General features: G+C 42.1%; 1 protein-coding gene across 2 annotated transcripts in view; it reads right to left on the bottom strand.

Annotated features, from left to right (window-relative positions):
• Positions 1-19987, bottom strand: part of RNF128 (ring finger protein 128) — a 114852-nt gene that overhangs the window by 52912 nt on the left and 41953 nt on the right. The window contains exon 1 of one of the 2 annotated variants that reach the window (XM_047082141.1): positions 7585-8077. The exons of the other annotated variant lie outside the window; for it this stretch is intronic. Coding sequence (XP_046938097.1) covers positions 7585-8077 — 493 coding nt within the window. Of the gene's footprint in view, positions 1-7584; positions 8078-19987 lie in introns of those variants that run through there. 2 annotated transcript variants of the gene reach the window in all.

Genomic DNA, 19987 nt, shown 5'->3' with positions numbered 1-19987 from the left:
TCTACACATGAAAAAGAAACATGAAGGAATATTAATGGTATTGTGGAATTATGCATAGTTTTTTAAAAAATTTTTTAGCATTTATTATTGAGAGACAGAAAGAGACAGAGCATGAGCAGGGGAGGCGCAGAGAGAGAGGGAGACACAGAATCTAAAGCAGGCTCCAGGCTCTGAGCTGTCAGCACAGAGCCCGACATGGGGCTCGAACCCACCAACTGTGACATCATGACCTGAGCTGAAGTCAGATGCTCAACAGACTAAGCCACCCAGGCGCCCCAGGAATTATGCATAATTTTTAGTTTTATGATTTTCTGTGTTTTCCAAGTTTTCTGCAAGAAGCAGGATTAACTTCATAATCAGAAATAACAGAAAATGTCTTTGATACTCTGTTTATTCCATTTAAGGCTGGGAACAGATTAAATATGGCATTCTGTAGGAGATAACACATCTTCCAGGGACTGAGGGGGGCATGGAGTTCTTTATGTGCTTAGAAAAACAATATCTGAGGTGCCCGGCTGGCTAAGTCGGAGAACATGTGACTTTTGATATTGGGTTGTGAGTTTGAGCCCCACATTCAGTGCAGATTACTTAAAAATAAAATCTTAAAAAAAAATAATTTGCTGATCAAGCTATTTTTTAAAGGTTTTTATGTAATGGAATTCCACATATCACCAACAAATTCAGTGGAAGCATTTTAAGTGGAGACATAAATTGAATGCTGGTGTAAATCAAGCTTTTAAAACAAAACAAAAAAACAGAACAGGGAAAGTTCAATGTAAATACTCATTCTCACTATCTCTTTGTTACATAAGTCATTTTGCCATTAAAAATACATAAACCATACTTATGACCCAAGCTCAGCAACCTGGAGAGTGAGGATGGACAACCAGAACAGATGACAGGGTGTGTGGAATCCAATGACGAGAGCAGAAGTTGCAACTTTCTGTTGTATTTCCATAAAATCAATCTCTAACAATTTTTATGAAATAATGGAATACAGAACAATGAAATCATTACTTGTCCACTGTCTTTTCCTTTAAAATGCAGAATGTTTGTGTTCATAACTCTCTCTCACGGTGCTTGGAACAGAGTAGGCACTCAGTAAACATACATTGCGTGAATAAACTAGTGAAGGCATAAAAAAATAAAAAATGGATAAAAACCCATTAACTGGCCCATGATGGTGATTACCATAGAAATTAAGGAGCCTGCAATCTGGAAGAATTTGTACACTCTTATTCCTCCTAATTTACCTTATTTTGTATATTCAGGTAAGAAGCATAGTATGCACACAATATATCCTTGATAAATGCTCAATGAATTGGATTTCAATCCCCTTCCCCACTAAATACTTTTCTAATGAATCTTATGACCCTCTGGCATTCTTTTCATTCTTGGGTATTTTTTTTTTCATTCTTGGGTATTTAAAGCAACTCGACAATCATTTTCAGAGCACACACAGTACAAAGGTTCCCATGAGGAATATGAAAATAAAATATTAAAATAACTACAATCCAGTAGGAAGGTAAAACATATAAACACATAACTACCAGTAAAATGCAAAAAGTACTATAAGACACGGAATGCCATGGGAGCTAAAACAAAAGGATTATTTTGTTTTTGGTGTGGACTGTGGTGGGAAGAGTAAAGGAAGGAATTGACAAAGGCTTCAAAGATGAGACATTTGTGTTGGGTTTTGAAGGATGGGTAAGTTTTTGGCAAGCAGAGCTGGGAAAAAAAGGGTATAGAGGCAAAAGAGAAGTATAAACAAAGGAATGATAATGGGAAAGGACAGAGGGCATTTAGGGATCAATATGAGAGAAGAGGTACATAAAGCTTTGAAAGTATGTTGGGACCAGATTAAGAGTCTTGTATCCCATGCTGGGAAATGGAGTGTAAAATCTGTAAGCAATGGCTTTTCACACAATGGCATAGATGTGATCAGAGCTGTGTTCCAGCGGCAATGTGGAAGATCTAGAAGGAAGAAACAACCTATCAGTGGCAGGGAGAACAATTAGGAGGCTAAGCATTTGTTCCTATGAGAAGACACAGGAACTAAAAGCAGGGTAATAACAGTTGCAAGGGAGAATGGGACATATGTGAGATTTAAAGTGATAGAATCAATTGGATGTGGCATTTACTGGAGGCAAGGGTGGTGGTGGCCCGGGTGTGAACACCAGGAAGAAGAGGTGTTAGATGAATGAATTAATAAAACAACCAAAATGAAACAAAAGAGAGATAAGAGAAGTAAAAGACAGCTTGGGAGAATTTCAGAGCAGTGGTCAACAGTGTTAAATATGGTACAGCAGAAATATCAAAAAGGATGTATCTAGAAATGGATTTTGAAATGGTTCTTTACATTGGTAAACCATCACCACCCAGTCTCTTCTCATCCTCCTTTGAACCTCTCTATTGAAAAAAGGTTCTCTTCAAAGTCAACATCCTAGGAAAAAAGCAGAATAAAAATTAAATGTCAAGTGGTTGAGAAGGGATTGGGTGGTGATAAATCAGTACAAAATATTATCTTGAAGTCCTTTGTGAATGAAAAGATTGGTAGCTTGAGGGTGGTAGAAATAGTTATTTGAAAAAAGAATGACAAACACAGGTGGGCCCAAAGATGACTTTCTTGTGAAGAATTCAGTCTACTCACCCTATTCCTAAAGTGTGAAAGTTAGGATTCCAAGTAATGTGGATTTAGTACTCTAGGCTATTCATTTTCAAAGTATGTACTACAAACATCAGACTCCATTTTTGTTTTCTAAAATACATTTATTTAACTATCTTGATCGTGATAAAAAAATATTTCAGGAGCTTCCTTATATGCCAGGCACTGTGTTAAATACTGTATTTGTATTATCTCATTTAATCCCAGCAACTTTATGAGGAAAGTGTATTATTAAGACCATCCTAAACAGGAGAAAACAGGCACATAGAAAAGTAAAATAACTGGCCTAAGATTTTTAAAATACAGAAAGTCCCTGACTTAATAATGGATCGACTCAATGGCTGTATCAAAGTAAAACACATCCAGTAGAAACTTTGGATTTGGAATGTTGATCTTTTCTGGGGCTAGCAATATGCAGTAGTGAGGCCAGCAGTGATGCTGGGCAGCGGCAGCGACCTGGCACTCCCAGCCAGCCATGCGGTCGTGAGGGTAAACAATCTACATTTACATCCATTCTGTACCCTACAACTATTCTGTTTTTCACTATCTGTACAGTTTTCAACCAATTACATGAGATAGCCACATTTTATTATAAAACAGGCTTGGTGTTAGATGCCTTTGCCCAACTGTAGGCTAAGGGAGGTGTTCTAAGCATGTTTAAGGTAGGCTACACTAAACTATGATGTTTGGTAGGTTAGGTGTATTAAGTGCATTTTCGACTTACTGATATTTTCAATTTATAATGGGGTAATCAGAGGTGTAACCCCATCCTAAGTTGACCAAAATCTCACCAAAAATCTGAAGTAAGTGGCAGAGCCCAACCTGTTAATATGTTCTACTGTCTTTCAACAATGTATACAAGCAACTGTTTTATACATCTCATTGGAGACCACCAAATCATTAACTTAAACTGCTTGGTTCATTCACTTTTTTACAACCCTCAGGAATAACACTTACCCTGTCATGCCTTGGAATATGTTTCAAGTTCCCATAAATGTGTCATGGATTATGAAGGTTGTAGCACTGCTCAGGTCTTTCAATTAATTCATGCCTGCACATGTTTACTCGAGGAAAATTGTACAAGCAGGTACCTACAGCACTTCAACCCGTTGGCTGTGCTCAATTAGATAGCATGCAAGGTTCAGGCCCATCTGCCCAGCAAAAGCAGAACAGTCAGTTGCACAATAACATATGTAACGTGTCTCATCATGACAGTCCTACATTTTACATGGCTTTAGTGCTTACTCTAAGTTTTGGCTGCTTATCTCATTTTCATATTTAAGATAAGATATATGAATAGTGATTAACCTTGGAAACCAAAATTTTCTCCTAATTCCCTTCCAGGACTCTGGATCAATGTGGTTGAAAAATATCCAGAGACTGTAAGACAAGCTGTTAATAAACATCTATCATTTGCAATTATTTATCTGTGTAAATCAGGATTTTTCTGGATACTTTGCAACCCAAAACAATAGACAGAAATAAACTGCATGGGTTGATGCAAGGCTATGACTACCTTTTGTGAAATTTCGGTATACATAAAAACAGCCTCATTTTCCTGACTGATTGCTCTTTATATAGCGGAGTTCCTCTACAATAAACAAAAGTGTTAAAGCAACTGCTCTAAACCAGTTAGTTCTGTTCCTTGAAACAAATGGGTCTTCATGTTCCCAGGACTGTGATAGGGGAGAGTATGGATGTTCATCCTAAATTCAAAAGGCAAACAATTCAAGCACTCCTGTGAGAATGGCTAAAGAGAGGTTTCATAAACAAAGACAACAGCAATGGCTTTTCCACATTTGGTGGCCCTTGGGTAATTCAAGACAATACATACTGAGTTAATCAACATTTAAACCTCAGTCCTACCTCTTTGCCACTAAGATCCCAGATAAGTTGTTTCTGACCAGAGATTACAATGAACCCTAGCCTAGGCTAACTCTCAGGAATGAGCAAAGCAAACAATACAAAACTTTGGGAGCAAATATTCAACAACACACGTGCATGAAATGCAAAGTGATTTTGTCCCCTGTGTTGAAAAGAAGCTTCTCGAGGCATTCATGGAAGAAATGTGATTCTATACTTCAAGTAACTAGCTAGCTTTTTATGGCTAGTTAGCCTAGTGGTAAAATTTGCTGTAGTTATCATCTCAGTAGTAAAATTTTTAAGTCTCAAAATACCTTTCTGAGTGTCAATTAAGTGCTCAATATTTAGGCCTTTATTTCTAGACAGTATCTTGAAATAAAACAGCCATGATTTTGGGGCACCTGGGTGGCTCAGTCGGTTAAGCGGCCGACTTCGGCTCAGGTCATGATCTCGCGGTCCGTGAGTTCGAGCCCCGCGTCGGGCTCTGTGCTGACAGCTCAGAGCCTGGAGCCTGTTTCAGATTCTGTGTCTCCCTCTCTCTGACTCTCCCCTGTTCATGCTCTGTCTCTCCCTGTCTCAAAAATAAATAAAACGTTAAAAAAAAAACAAATAAAAACAGCCATGATTCTATTTAAACTGACAGCTGCATAAGCATCTATTTGTATGTTTTCTGCATCTTGCTGGCTTTAACCTACTGTAATAACCAACTTTAATTGAGTGTGATTATTATCTGCTAGGTGGTTTACATATATTATCCTTAATCCTAGCAACGTAGGGGCACCTGGGTGGCTCAGTCGGTAAAGCATCCAACTTCGGCTCAGGTCACCACCTCATGTTTCCTGGGTTCACGCCCGGCACCAGGCTCTGTGCTGACAGCTCAGACCCTGGAGCCTGCTTCAGATTCTGTGTCTCCTTTGCTCTCTGCCCCTCCCCCACTCGCACTCTGTCTCCCTCTCTCTCAAAAATCAATACACATTAAAAAAGTTTTTTAAATTACAAAAAAAAGAAGAAAACAATCCCAGCAACATAAGTATCTCCATCTTACAGATGCAGAAACTGAGACTCAGTAAAGTTACAGAACCTGATCAAGGGTACAAAGCTATTGTGTGCTAAATCCAGAATTTGACACCCGTTCTTGACTATGATGCCTGTGCTTTTTGTAGTACACCATATTGTCTCTGAATAGCATATAAGTAAGATGTATGTAGACTGCTTGGCACTTAGTGGGAGCTCAACAAAAATTAATTTTAGTGTCCCTTAAAACTATCACATAAATATAAGCTTACATCCTTAACAGAAAGTAGGATAAAAGTGATCTAAATAGGAACTGTCTTACTAAAGAGTACTCTTCAATTTCAAATCATTCATGCAAACGAATCTCACTTGGAAGAGACAAAGTTAAACTTTTGCATTTAGATAGCCAATTGAAACATAAGGACTTTAAAATTTACCAAATCCTTATTCTTCATTTTTATTAGACTTTAAAACATAATTTCATTCTAATCAATGACTTATCAACCAGGAGAGATACACTTGCTCCTTTAATCAATATTAAAATCTAAGAATCGCAGCATTTTAGAGCTGGAAGGGATCTTAAGAGTTCATCTCCTTCGCTTTTGTCTCTGCACACTCTGCCAATTTGGCCTCCACCTCCTAACTCTATACTATCATTTGGCTAGTGAGTAACTTGTACAAGGTCACAAAGCTGCTAGGGGCAAAGAAGGGACTAAAAGAACTCCGATCTCCTGAGTTCCAGTTCAGTGCTCTTTCCATTTTACCACCCAACCCTCGCAAGTGCTCTCTAGGGAGGGCCAAACCCACCGCTTTAAGAAAAACACAAAGCCTCTAGTACTGAAATAAGCAGATTCATCTCTCCAGTGACTCCTCAAAAGGCTAATCCTATCAGCCTTTACTGAAAAGGATGGTGTATTAAAACTCTTTACAGGCGTTAGTTCATTTCATCCTCAAGGCAAACCTGTGGGAGTAGTTTTTCTTAGTTCTTTCCCTTTTGATTGATGAGGGAACACAGACTCGTAAGACTTCAAATAAGTTGCCCAAGGTCACAGGACTAGTTAGCAATGGAGCTGGAATTTAACCAAGGTCTGACTTGGGGCCCAGCTCTCGAACAACTATGATATACTGCTATTTTGTGTCTCTTCCTTTTTCTCCATTTTTTTTTCTCTTTGTCCTTTGGGGCTTCGGATCATACATACACTGTCACTACCTAATCACAAATAGGGAGAAGGTCTCTGGAAGAATCACCCAACAGGGAAAAACTGTAACCCACACCATCTCCACAAATTGAAGACCCACCTGGACTATTTTTCCCAAAGTCTAGGCCTTTGCCATCCTCTTCCACAAAGCTTTTTTTTTTCCAGTAACATTAATCACCTGTTTGGCCACTCAATAACCGAAATCAGATGTTTCAAAGGCAAACGAAAGCACTGATACCGACAGTCGCTTGGGACCCGAGACCCCGGGGCAGAGAAGAGCCCCCAAACTAGGCAAAGTTTCCACCCAAACTGCAATGAGGTTAACAGGGCACAGTAACACAATCTCGTGTACTTGATACTAGGAAACAGGGAGAGAAAAACTGGGAGAGAGGAGGGCAAAACCTGCCTCGGGCCTGAGGCTGTTAAACAGGAAAAAGAGTGAGGAAGGGATTTCCAGGCCGCCTGCACTCCAGTCATTTCAAAGCCAATGCCCACCACCAAAGCAGCCAACGCAAGGCACCCTTGTGGAACACCAGGAAAAGGCGACCCAAGGAGCCCAAACAGTCCTTCTCGACTTGCCAGCCTCCGCACTCCGTTGGTCTTACCCTTTTCCACCAGACAGGCACATTCTGAAGGATTTTTTTTCGCCCCACTCCCCACGCAGGGTGAGATCTCGGGAAGGAGAAGACCCTGCCTCACTTGGTAGGGACAGAAAGGGCACTCGTTTTCCCAGCGATGCAAGGGGATAGGGGAAAGACAGCACCGAGCAAAATAGGAGGAAAAAAAAAAAAAAACTGGCCTCGGAGGGGGGTTGATGGGGCGCAATGTAGTAGCTGCACTCACCCGGGTGAGACATGGGGATGACCTCATTGCGGGTCCCCGGGAAGTTAAAGATGACGGCTCCAGACGCCCCTCTCTCGTAAGCCAGATGGATCTTGTCTGCGAAGGTGCAGCCCCCGCCGCGCTGGATGAGGGCCAACCAAGAGACCTGCACGGCGCTTCCCCAGTCCCCCGGGACCGTGGGCACCGTGAAATTCGTGTGCGGGTTACAGGCGTTGAGCGCCCCCGGCCCGTCGGGCGGCACCAGGACCCCGGCCACGGGCTCGAGCGGCGAATCCTGGCCGTACACGCCCTCCTCGCTCAGCTCCCACACCGTGCGGTTCACTCCGGTGTGCGGAACCCGCCAGGACACGTTGAGGTACGCGGTCCACACAGCCTCGGCCCCCCGGGAGCCGGGGGCTTGGGGACTCAGAGCAAGCAGGAAGCACCACGCCAGCAATCGGGAAAAGCCGCAGCCACCGCGGCACAAGACCCCGGCCCCGGGCGGCGGCCCCATGGCGCGCGCGCTCTGCGGTTCCCGAGGGGCCCCTGGCACGCGCCCTCCTGGCTCTCGGCGGGACCCGGCCGGGCCCAGGTGCGCGCCAGGTGGGAAGGAGGCGGAGAGGGGCCGGCACGCGCCGGAGCTAGGTGGGAGCCGCGAGGCACGTAGAGTCGGCGAAGTGGCTGCAGCAGATGCAGCTCTTCGCAGCTCCGGTCCTCGCCGCTACTGCTGCGGCCGCGTCGGGCTCTGGGGCTTTAGCTGGAAGCTCCGCCCAGAGGACTGGGGGTAGAGGTGGCTGGGAGGGAGGAAAGGACACTGCGGGATCCGCCTCTTAAAAGGGTAACAGGATGGGCAGGCTAGTTAGAGTAGGCTCTGAGGCTGTGTGGCCAGGTGTGTCGCGTCGCGTTCTAAAAAATGGACAGGCCAGGAACTATATACCATCTGCGACCGTAAAAACTCTCCAGTAGGAGAGCCCGTTTGGGGTTGCAAGAATAGGTTTTTTGCTCCAAACATTTGCCTAAAGGCCTTTTCTGGCTTAAGGTTCCAGAATGTGAAAGTACTTCTGGAAAGCGCGAATCAGAAGGGTCTGAGTTGTAGTCAAGGGAATTCGGATGGGTGGGTGGTGTCCGGAGAGGGGGCAGGCAGGCTGTTTATTGATTCTCTGGAGGGGGAGGGGCAGGAAAAGCGCATTGTTACTTTTTTTTTTTTTTAAAGCTTTCTCCTTTCTTGCTCCAGACAAGCGTCATACTGGGTATTTCCTTCTGACGCTTACCTCGTGCTAAATAGACTGCATCAGAAGCCCCTTCTGAAAGTAATCTTAGTCCTCAGAAAAGAATTACCGTTTCACACACATCAAAACTAAGTCTCTTCTCTCGTCTTCCACAAACAGGTTTACTCGAATCTATACATCTGCGCCATTCCTGACCTTAGCTATATAATCTTTGCCCATTTCCCACCAACTGAAGGGAGCCTGACTCACCTTGGTGATTCATGCATGGCACTATTGCATTATGATTCCTCCTTACTTTAAGTGTACAATTTTTATCTGCCCTGTCAATTACTGCATTTAAGAGGTGCTTAAGAAATATGCATTGGACAAAAGTGAATTAATACACCTGTTGTATAACAGTTATGGATAACTTTTTACCTTGGGAAAGTTACTTCTCTGTGACTCAGTTTCCTCATCATCTGTAAAATGGGGATAGTAATATCACCTACCTCATAAAGTTGTTCAGACGATTAAATGAGTTCATACATGTAAAGCACTTAGAACAGTGCTTAGCACAGTGTAAAAAATATATCTGTTAAATACTATTATTAGTAAACAGGGTCAGGGAACCCATAGCTTGTAAATAATCTTAAAGTTGTCACTTTGAGATAATAATCAGAGACAGTGATGTTCAGGATTTTCAGTTTTAGCTACATTTTCAGTTCAAAGAGACAATTCACTTTATCCAGCCCAGCATTTGTTAAATTCCCAGTCACACTCCCCTCCGTCCCTGGCCCAACATTTACTTAATCAATATTATTCCCAAAGATTAAGCAATGGGACAATTTTTCACTTGATACACTCATGGCTTGAGACAAACCTAAGGGAAAATTCACACCATAACTAAACAGCACTAGAATCCAAATTAAATGGGCAAATCTGTGAAACATGAACCCTATTATACTAAAAGGAACATAAGAGATCAAAGTGGGTATGTGAGGCCAACAGCATGACACCCCCAACTACGCATGATGTTTATCTCTGAGATAAAAATTACCTACAGAAAAAGGAAAGCGTAGGATCAACCATCTCTAAGAAATAGTACAATTCTAGAAATTGTCTGAATTTGTTGAAGAACACACAAAATTCAATAACGATTACCTGTGTGGCAATCGACTATGTTGTACTTTAAAGAAACAATGTATTTAAAATTAAAGAGATCTTTGGGGCACCTGGGTGGCTCAGTGGGTTAAGCATCAGATTCGGCTCAGGTCATGATCTCATGATTGGTGAGTTCGAGCCATGATTGGTGAGCTTCGGATTCTGTGTCTCCCTCTCTTTCTGTTTCTCCCATGCTAGCACTCGGTCTCTCTCTCTCTCAAAAATAAATAAAGATTAAAAAAAATAAAGAGATCTTTTATAAGGCATCTACAAAAATGAAGTTTGGAGAGACATTTGTTAATATTCATTCTTAAACAAGTATTTCTTGCACATCTACTATATGCCAGCCCTCAACTAAGCACTGGGGTAAAAAGGAAAAAAAGCAAATAAGACATTAACTCTGCTCTCAAAAAATTCATAAATTAGTTTCAATGGGACAAACAAGCAAACTTATTATTGCAGTATAGAGAGCTATATGTGTTTAGTGTGAGTGCTGTGACAGAGGTGTGCACAGGGCAGTAACGGGTAATAGAGAAGAGGAACCTAACCCAGGCTGGGAAGTAAGGAAAAGCTGCCCACAGGAGGTGACACCTGTCCATGCTGAGTTTGAGAGGGTTAGCCTTCCTAGGCAGAAAACAATACAAGGGAATGCGCTGAGGCATGAAACTGAAAATGTTGGGAGACAAAAAGTACTACAGGCTCTATAAACACAAAATGGTTGGAACCCAAGAGTACAAGACACAAAGTTCTATGGGTGCACAGAGGTCAGTTCTCAAGAGTCCTTTCATCAAAGCTGAGGAGTTTGGACTTTATCCAAAAGCAGGGAGTAATACAATCAGGGTTTACACATGGAGTAATATAATCAGCTCTGAATTTTAGAGATCATTATGGCTCCTCTGTGGATAATAGACTGGAGGGGACAAGATGAGAAGGAGTGGGCCGAGATAGAAGATTTTCAGGAGTGCTCCAGGTGAGAGAAGAAGCTGGCCCAGCCTAGACAGGTAGCAGAGATAAAGAGAGGTGGACAGATTGGAAATTTATGTTGAAGGATGAAAGAGAGGGAAGAGTTAGGGTTTGCTCTGAGGTTTTTGGCTTGGAAGACTGGATGACATTCAGTCAGGAGGATGGCTTTATTTATTTTTTTAAAGTTTATTTATTTTGAGAGAGAAAAAAAGAGAGCACGAATGGGGGAGGGGTGGAGAGAGAGAGAGAGAGAGAGAGAGAGAGAGAGAGAGAATCCCAAGAAGGCTCCACAGGGTCAGTGCAGAGCCCAAAGCGGGGCTTGAACTCACAAACCATTGAGATCATGGCCTGAGCCAAAGTCGGAAGCTTAAACAGACTGAGCCACCCAGGCACCCCAGAGGAGGGGTGTAAATGGGCAGAAGCGGGTGGAAGAGAGATGAGCTCAGTATAGACACGTTGATTTTGAGTTGCCTATGATGTAACTAGGTAGAACCCTCTGGTGGGCAGTTGGATTTTCTGATTATTGAACACCTACCAAGTGCAAGCCACTGGAGAGGCATAGGTATACAGAGACAATAAAAAAAGTCCCTACCCTCAATGAGTTCACAGTTTAGTAGGAAAGTCAGAGAGGTAGACGATAATAGTACAGTTTAATAACTGTTATGACTGAGAAAAACGTAGGGTGCTATGGCAACATCGGTGTGGCTGAGTCTTTAAGAACAAATAGAGTTAATCAAGCAAAAGGGAGTAAGTATATTCAGGCATAGGCAATAATATATTACATGAAAACACCAGGAGCATTCAGGGAACTAACATTAAATAGTTAAGTATGGCTGGGATGCAAGTTGCAAAGGGAGAGCCAGGGAAAGTGAAGCTGGACAAGTAGGCTGTGCCAGAATATGAAGAGTTTAGAAAATTGTGTTAAAGAGTATGGATTCAACACATATGTGCATACAGGCACACACACACATAAAGTAAATATGGCAAAATGATAGCAATTGTTGAGTCTAGATGGTGGGTCTATAGGTACTCACTGTACTATTTTTTTCAACTTCTCTCTATTTTTTAATTTTTAATTTTTTTGTTTTTAGAGACAGCATGCATGAGTGGTTGAGAGGGGCAGAGGGAGAGAGCTAGAATCTTTTTTTTTAATGTTTATTTATTTTTGAGAGAGAGATTGCAAGCATCAGCAGAGAAGAGGCAGAGAGAGGGAGACAGAGCATCCAAAGCAAGCTCTGTGCTGATAGCAGAGAGCCTGATGCGGGGCTCAAACCCACGAACTGGGAGATCATAACCTGAGCTGAAGTTGGATGCTTAACCAACTGAGCCACCCAGACGCCAGAGAGAGAGAGAGAGAGAGAGAGAGAGAGAGAGAAGAATCTTAAGCAGGCTCCATGCTCAGCGTGGAGCCCGACACAGGGCTTGACCTCAGGACCCTGGAACCATGACCTGAGCCAAAGTCAAGAGTTGGACACTCAACCAGCTGAACCACCCAGGTGCCCCTTGTCTCTATGTTTTAAGCATTTTGTAATGATGTTTTAAACTGTGAATTTATATTGAAGTCAGTGGAACAAATAAATGATTATTATCATACCTAGGCTCAAATAGATCATCTGGATTGTATGAAGACAAGACAGGAGGCAGAAAGACTAGTGAGGAAGCTAACATCTGCAGCACTGTTCTGGAGGTCTAGCCCAGTTGTGGAGATGGAGATATCACACTATTATAGCTTAAAGACATGTAACTGTTAAAATCATCCTATGAACTCCCCTTGCTATGAGTCCATCCTCGTCAAGCAACCTTCTTATTATCAGCTAGCTCCCCATGTAAATATGCCTATAGGGAGATAATGCACTGATCAGCAAACAATAGTATCTGGTCCACTTGGAAGTTATACTTCTCATTATAAATTAATCAGTTGGCATTCTGGCATGGATATTGGTCTCTTGTGAATTTGGTTAAATGTGAGTCAGTCCCCAAGAGCCCAATCTCTAGTTATACTACCAATCAAATCTCAAAACCTACAAAGCTAAGAACCAGACTGCATATCATGACTGCATCAAAGTCCTTCCACTCTGTGGAGACTTGTCTGGGTAACTCTGTGGCTTTGCCCAATCATATCCCTCTGTCTGTGATTTCTTTTCAAACTGCAACAGAGCCTTGCTCCTATGAATAAGACCTGTTGATCAGGAGCATCAGCATCAGCAGGGAGCTTGTGAGAAATGAAGAATTTTGGGTCCCACTCCAGACCTGCTGAGTCAGAACCTGCATTTTAACAAGATCTGCAGATGATTTGTACACATGCACACAAGTTTCAGAAGCCCTGGGGCAAACTAGGGTATTGCTGATGGGTAGCCAGCACCCAGGCTCTGCTTGAACACTCCTAGTGTCAGAGTTTACTACCTCACAGAGCATCGCATCCTGAATAGTACTACATTTTGCTTGTTGGAAAGTTCATGAAAGTGTAGTTTGACTTTGCTTCAGTCCTTCCACTTCCTCCTACCCAGCTCCTGCAAGCCCGGGTCCCTAGAGTTTCCTTGCTACTCATGGCTATATTGCCACTGCACCAGGACGTTTGCTTTGAGCAATTTTCCTGTACCAAACTTCACCTTATTCCCAACCCTCCAACCAAATGGACTAGCCATAGAAGTATTCCCTAGAAGTCCTACTGTCTGTAAGGCTAAATAACAGCTACTGCTCATTGAGCATTCACTATGTACTGTACATGCACTCTCATTTAATTTTTTTTTATTTTTAATGTTTATTTTTTTTTTAACGTTTTTTTTTTCAACGTTTATTTATTTTTGGGACAGAGAGAGACAGAGCATGAACGGGGGAGGGGCAGAGAGAGAGGGAGACACAGAATCGGAAACAGGCTCCAGGCTCCCAGCCATCAGCCCAGAGCCTGACGCGGGGCTCGAACTCACGGACCGCGAGATCGTGACCTGGCTGAAGTCGGACGCTTAACCGACTGCGCCACCCAGGCGCCCCTTTAATGTTTATTTTTAACAGAGAGAGAGAGAGACAGAGAGACAGAGCATGAGTGGGGGAGGGGCAGAGAGAGAGGGAGACACAGAATCTGAAAGCAGCTCCAGGCTCCGAGCTGTCAGCACAGAGCCTGATGCGGGGCTTGAACTCACGGACTGCGAGATCATGACCTGAGCTGAAGTCAGAAGCTCAATCGACTGAACCACCCAGGTGCCCCTATTATCTCATTTAATTTTCACAATCATCCACTATTATCCCCATTTTCAGAAGAGGAGACCGGCTCAGAGAGAATTTACAACCTGATTGAGGTCATATAACTAGTAACAGAATCAGGATTCCAATGCAGTCCTGACTCTAAGTGTTAATAGCTGATAATGACTCCGTATCTTCCTTTTGGAGAGTGGATTTCGCACTTTAACATGGCCTTATACCAAAATAAGTTCAAGTGAAATGTTTCTCATATGCATTTCAGGCACTGTAACCAGTGAGGGAGACACACTTGGGCCAGGAACCTTTTGGGATTTCTCAAATCCTACCACAAAGGCTAACCCTGCTAAATATTTGTATCAGCAGTAGTGAGCCAAAAGGTGCCTTGAGCAGTGTGCCATCTAAATAATGAACTAATAAGCAGAGAAGCATCATGCAGAAGCAACAGCAGGGCACCATTGTGACCAATTATGTTTCCAATCACCCTGAGTTTCTGCAGAGGTGCAGAGATGGACAACAGCATTCAGCCTTTAATATGTCTGCAAGAAATGAGACATCACATCTGGCTTCTTACCATTAAATAAATGGCAAAGCACCATCTGGGACAAATAGTGTCTTGACAACTAAGCAATGTCGTGGCTACACAGCTCATAATATAGGTGTAGAAAATGTGTAGAGAGGGGATGGCAACAATTTTCTGCTCCAGGCAGCTGTTTTGTGGATAGCAAGAGGGAATTGATGGGGGTGTGGAGAGAGTGAGCAGCCAAACAAAGCAAAAAGCCCACAATGTGATGGTGCAGCATACTTTCAACTAACATCATTTCTGAGTGCAGGTAAACTTCAGTCAACTCAAGTGGGTATGCAACTATTAGAAAACAGGGGATCGTTGTTAAACCAAGCTTTCCTGCACTCAAAGACAAGACAGAATTTCAAAGAAGTGATCTCCAAGAGTGGGTATGCTCTTTCTGAAACAGTCTTCTCACATCCATAACATTAATAGCTACCCCTTTTTAATTAAAAAAAAAGTTTATTTCAGGCAAAAACCTCTTTGATCTTGGCCACAGCAACTTCTTACTCAACACGTCTCCAGAGGCAAGGGAAACAAAAGCAAAAATGAACTATTGAGACCTCATCAAAATAAAAACCTTCTGCACAGAGAAGGAAACAATCAGCAAAACTAAAAGGCAACCGACGGAATGGGAGAAGATATTTGCAAATGACATATCAGATAAAGGGTTGGTATCCAAAATCTGTAAAGAACTTATCAAACTCAACACCAAAAAAAAAAAAAATTCAGTGAAGAAATGGGCAAAAGACATGAATAGACACTTCTCCAAAGAAGACATCCAAATGGCCAACCAACACATGAAAAGATGGTCAGCATCACTCATCATCAAGGAAATACAAATCAAAACCACAATGAGATACCACCTTACACCTGTCAGAATGGCTAACATTAACAACTCAGGCAACAACAGATGTTAGCAAGGATGCAGAGAAACAGGATCTCTTTTGCATTGCTGGAAGGAATGCAAGCTGGTGCAGCCACTCTGGAAAACAGTATGGAGGTTCCTCAAAAAATTAAAAATAGAATTGCCCTGTGACCCAGCAATTGCACTACTTGGTGTTTATCCCAGGATACAGGTATGCTGTTTCAAAGGGACACATGCACCCCAATGTTTATAGCAGCACTATCAAAAATAGCAAAAGTATGGAAAGAGCCTAAATGTCCATCGATGGATGAATGGATAAAGAAAATGTGGTATATATATGCAATGGAGTATTACTCAGCAATCAAAATGAAATCTTGCCATTTGCAACTACGTGGTTGGAACTAGAGGGTATTATACTAAGCGAAATTAGTCAGTCTGAGAAAGACAAATATCATATGACTTCACTCATATGAGGACTTTAAGACACAGAACAGATGAACATAAGGGAAGGGAAGCAAAAATAATATAAAAACAGGGACGGGGACAAAACATAAGAGACTCTTAAATATGGAGAACAGAGGGTTACTGGAGGGGTTGTGGGAGGGGGGATGGGCTAAATGGGTAAGGGGCATTAAGGAATCTACCCTTGAAATCATTGTTGCACTATATGCTAACTAATTTGGATGTAAATTTAAAAAATAAAATTAAAAAAATTAAAAAAATAAACAACAAAGGAAAAAAGATAAATAAAACATTAAATAAATAAATATAAAAAATTACCAAAAAGTTTATTTATTTATTTATTTAGAGAGAGAGACGGAGAGAGAGGGAGAGAGAGAGAGAGAGAGAGAGAGAGAATCCTAAGCAGGCTCCATGCTGTCAGTGCAGAGCCCGATGCAGAGCTCAAACCCACGAACCATGAGATCATGACCTGAGCCAAAACCAAGAGTCAGACGCTTAGCTGACTAAGCCACCCAGGAGCCTCCATAAGGATAGCCCTCAGCTATCCTTGAGAACCTACTATAGGCCAGGTACTTCTACCTATGAGATAAGTATATGCTACATCATACAGAAGAAGAAACTGAGGATCAGGTTAAGTAACTTACTGAGGTCACCCATGGTAACCAGATGGCAGAATTGGAATTTGACCCATCTTAAATAAAATCTACACTTGTTCCGGGGTGCCTGGGTGGCTCAGTCAGTTAAGCGTCTGACTTCAGCTCAGGTAATGTTTAATAAACATTAAAAAAAACACTACACTTGTCCTATTATACCACATTCCACTCTATTCAATAGTACTTTCAAAAATAACGGTAGGACGGCAACATATTTATTGCAAACCTACTATGTGCCAGATACTTTACATGCATGAATTATATATATCAGTCAACTCTTACAACAGGTAATAAAATCCTATTATAATTCCCTTTTTTTTTCAGATGAGGAAAATGAGGCTCAGAAAAGTAAAGTATCTTGCCAAAGGTCATACAACCAGTATGTGGCAGAGTTGGAATTCACAGTAGGAGTATGACTCCAAATTCTATGCCATTTTCACTCTCCTATACCACCTCTCCACTTACATAGTAAGGAAATTATGACAGGGTGCAAAGAATGGGTGTTTTACAGTACATCCAGTAACATATTTTAGCATTCTACGAAGCCCCTCACCAGAGGGCCCAGATTTCCTGCTTTGCAGCCTCCAAATTCCTAAACATATTATGAAAGTACATTTAGTCAAGTGCTTCATCATCATTTATAAATGCTTACATCTTCAGGTGAGCACTCTCACTCCCATGAGTGTGTGGCGAGCAGTGCCTGAACACGTGTGTGTTATGTGCAGAAAGGGTGTTTTACGTCCGTGGATGAAAATGAGTACAGAAAGGAATTGTATTGATGGATGACAATGCAGAAAATTTGTACTAAATTGTGTCAATTTGGTTGCTACTGGGGATTAGATTAGCTATCGAGTTTGGGGAGATGATTGAGGAGATCCCAGATTGCTAAAGAGGAACAAGAGTGGGGAAGGGCCCAAGATATGGGGAACAGGAATGGCATTGGCAGAACATTGGGCAGGGCCAGTGCTGGGGTGAAATGATGGACATGGCACGATTGATTTTTACCTTCCCTCCACTGCCGGCATCAGGACAGCCTACTTGGGAAACTCATCTGGTCTCAGGCAGTCTCCTCTCTTTCCTTTTCAGGTTTCTAGTAAGATGAAGATTCCAAAAGAATTAAATCTGTGACCACAAGAGATTTATGTATATGCTATTGAAAGAAAGAAAAGTAATTACTTGGGGAAAATGAGTGAGAACAATGTTTTTAATGAATTTGCCCTACAGATATGAAAACATGTGAGATTTAGTTCCAATCCATTAATGCTACTCACTAGACTAGATCCACAGAGCACCCCACTCCAGCCTCTGCTGTTATTTTTTTTAATTTTTAATGTTTATTTATTTTTGAGAGAGAGAGAGAGACAAAGTGTGAGTGGGGGAGGGGCAGAGAAAGAGGGAGAAACAGAATCCGAAACAGTCTCCAGGCTGTGAGCTGTCAGCACAGAGCCCTATGTGGGGCTTGAACCCACAAGACATGAGATCATGACCTAAGCTGAAGTCGGGCGCTCAACCAACTGAGCCACCCAGGCGCCCATCTGCTATTAGTTTTAGATTTACTGTTGACTGGATATTTGACACTGAGGAAGTTTCTCTTTCTTCTTCTTTTTTAAAATGTTTATTTATTTATTTTGAGAGAGAGAAAGAGAGCACATGCACAAGTTGGGGAGGGGCAGAGAGAGAGGGAGAGAATTCCAAGCAGGCTCCACACTGTCAGTGCAGAGCCTGATGCAGGGCTCAAACTCACAAACTGTGAGATCACAAACTGTAAGCCACCCAGGCACCCCAGTTTCTCTTTCTTCTTGCTCAACTATAAAATGGGGAAAATAATAATGAAAAATTATATAGCTATATTCTGAACCACTTAATGTTCCCTCAAATTAAAGCCTAACAACTCAAATAGTATATCTGAAGAAGTATCTATGATCTTGCCACTGCCTAGCACAAATGATAGAAGAGCTATAGAGGAGGGTGGGCCTGGCAGGCATAGATCAGATCAGTTTACTAAATTAGGGAGGAGTTGAGTTCTTAAAAATGTACATGGACAATGGGTGTTTTTTTTTAACCTACAGACAGAATGGGGTTAATTTTAATTTTAATTTTTTAAGTGTATTTATTTAGAGTGAGCATGTAAGTTGGGGAGGGGCAGAGTGACAGAGAGAGAGAGAGAGAGAGAGAGAGAGAGAGAGAGAGAATCCCAAGCAGTCTCAGCTCTGTCAGCGCAGAGCCCGAAGTGGGGCTCATGAACCGTATAGATCATGACCTGAGCTGAAGTCGGATGCTTAACCATCTGAGCCACCCAGCTGACCCAGGGGTTCATTTTTAATGGGAACATAATTTGATAATTCCTAGTAAAGCTGGGATTTCTGAAAAGCAGTTTAAGAATAAACATACTTGTATTAGAGTGCGTAATCACAATCACCTACTGAGGCCAAGGCTTGCCCTTTAGAAGCTCAGGTCTGCCCAAGTGTGGGCAAAGGCAGCCTTTGTATTCCAAGGGGCAAAGTCACAAATTCACAGCTGCCAGCTATATGCATTAGGATTATCCACAACTGGCCAGGCTCAAAACTGATCAATAACATGTAGTAAACAAGTATTTGGCATTAAGTGACCAGGTGCTGTCACATAGTTGAGACAGCTGAAATCAGCTGGCTTACCACTTGTAATTCGCACAGTAATTAAGTTTTGTCACACCAGAATTAGATAAGTGTTATGGTTATATTGGTCACAGGAAACAGGCAAGGGGCAAGCAGGCCTTCAACAAAAGGGTATTTTGTGGCTACAAAAATTACTTTGGTTTGACTTCATCACAAATCATGCAATGTAAAGGCATAGGAACTTTAATGAGGAAAAATACTAAGGGGAACATCCAAGGGAAAAAAAGTGTCCCGATCCACTGAACCACAGCACACTCTGGAATCTATAAAATCACTTCTCCCTTAGCTGACAAACCTTCAAATAGCAGGGAGTAGGTACACTTTTTTCTAAGTTGTCTCTGTGTAACTTTGGGTGCAGATAGCGTCAGTATACTTCATGTTCTTCATAGCAAACTAGTTCAGATGCAGAAGTCAGTGACTGCTTAATATTCTGGATGTTGTCAACTCTGGAGCCACAGAAAGCCTTTCACCAGAGGCAATGAAGTGGCTCAGCAATGTTTGCTCTTTGGTAAAGAGAAAAAAAAAGAGCAGAAATTGAAAGCCTGAAGCTCTTGTGTGTTTGAAGAACAGGCTCATCAAGTTTACCTTCAATAATCCCACCAAGTTCATTAAATGCCTTCGTTTTTCTTAGGTGAGGATAGTTGAGGTGTTTAGGGACCTGATGAGAGCATACGTTTGGGCCCTACATGGTGTTT

Source organism: Lynx rufus, unplaced genomic scaffold, assembly GCF_022079265.1.
Source record: "Lynx rufus isolate CCGP_SWC_20201006 ecotype Redwood Valley unplaced genomic scaffold, mLynRuf1.p SCAF_19, whole genome shotgun sequence".
Taxonomy (NCBI): domain Eukaryota; kingdom Metazoa; phylum Chordata; class Mammalia; order Carnivora; family Felidae; genus Lynx; species Lynx rufus.
The sequence above is the reverse complement of the archived record's forward strand: the minus strand, read 5'-3'. Positions and strand labels throughout refer to the sequence as shown.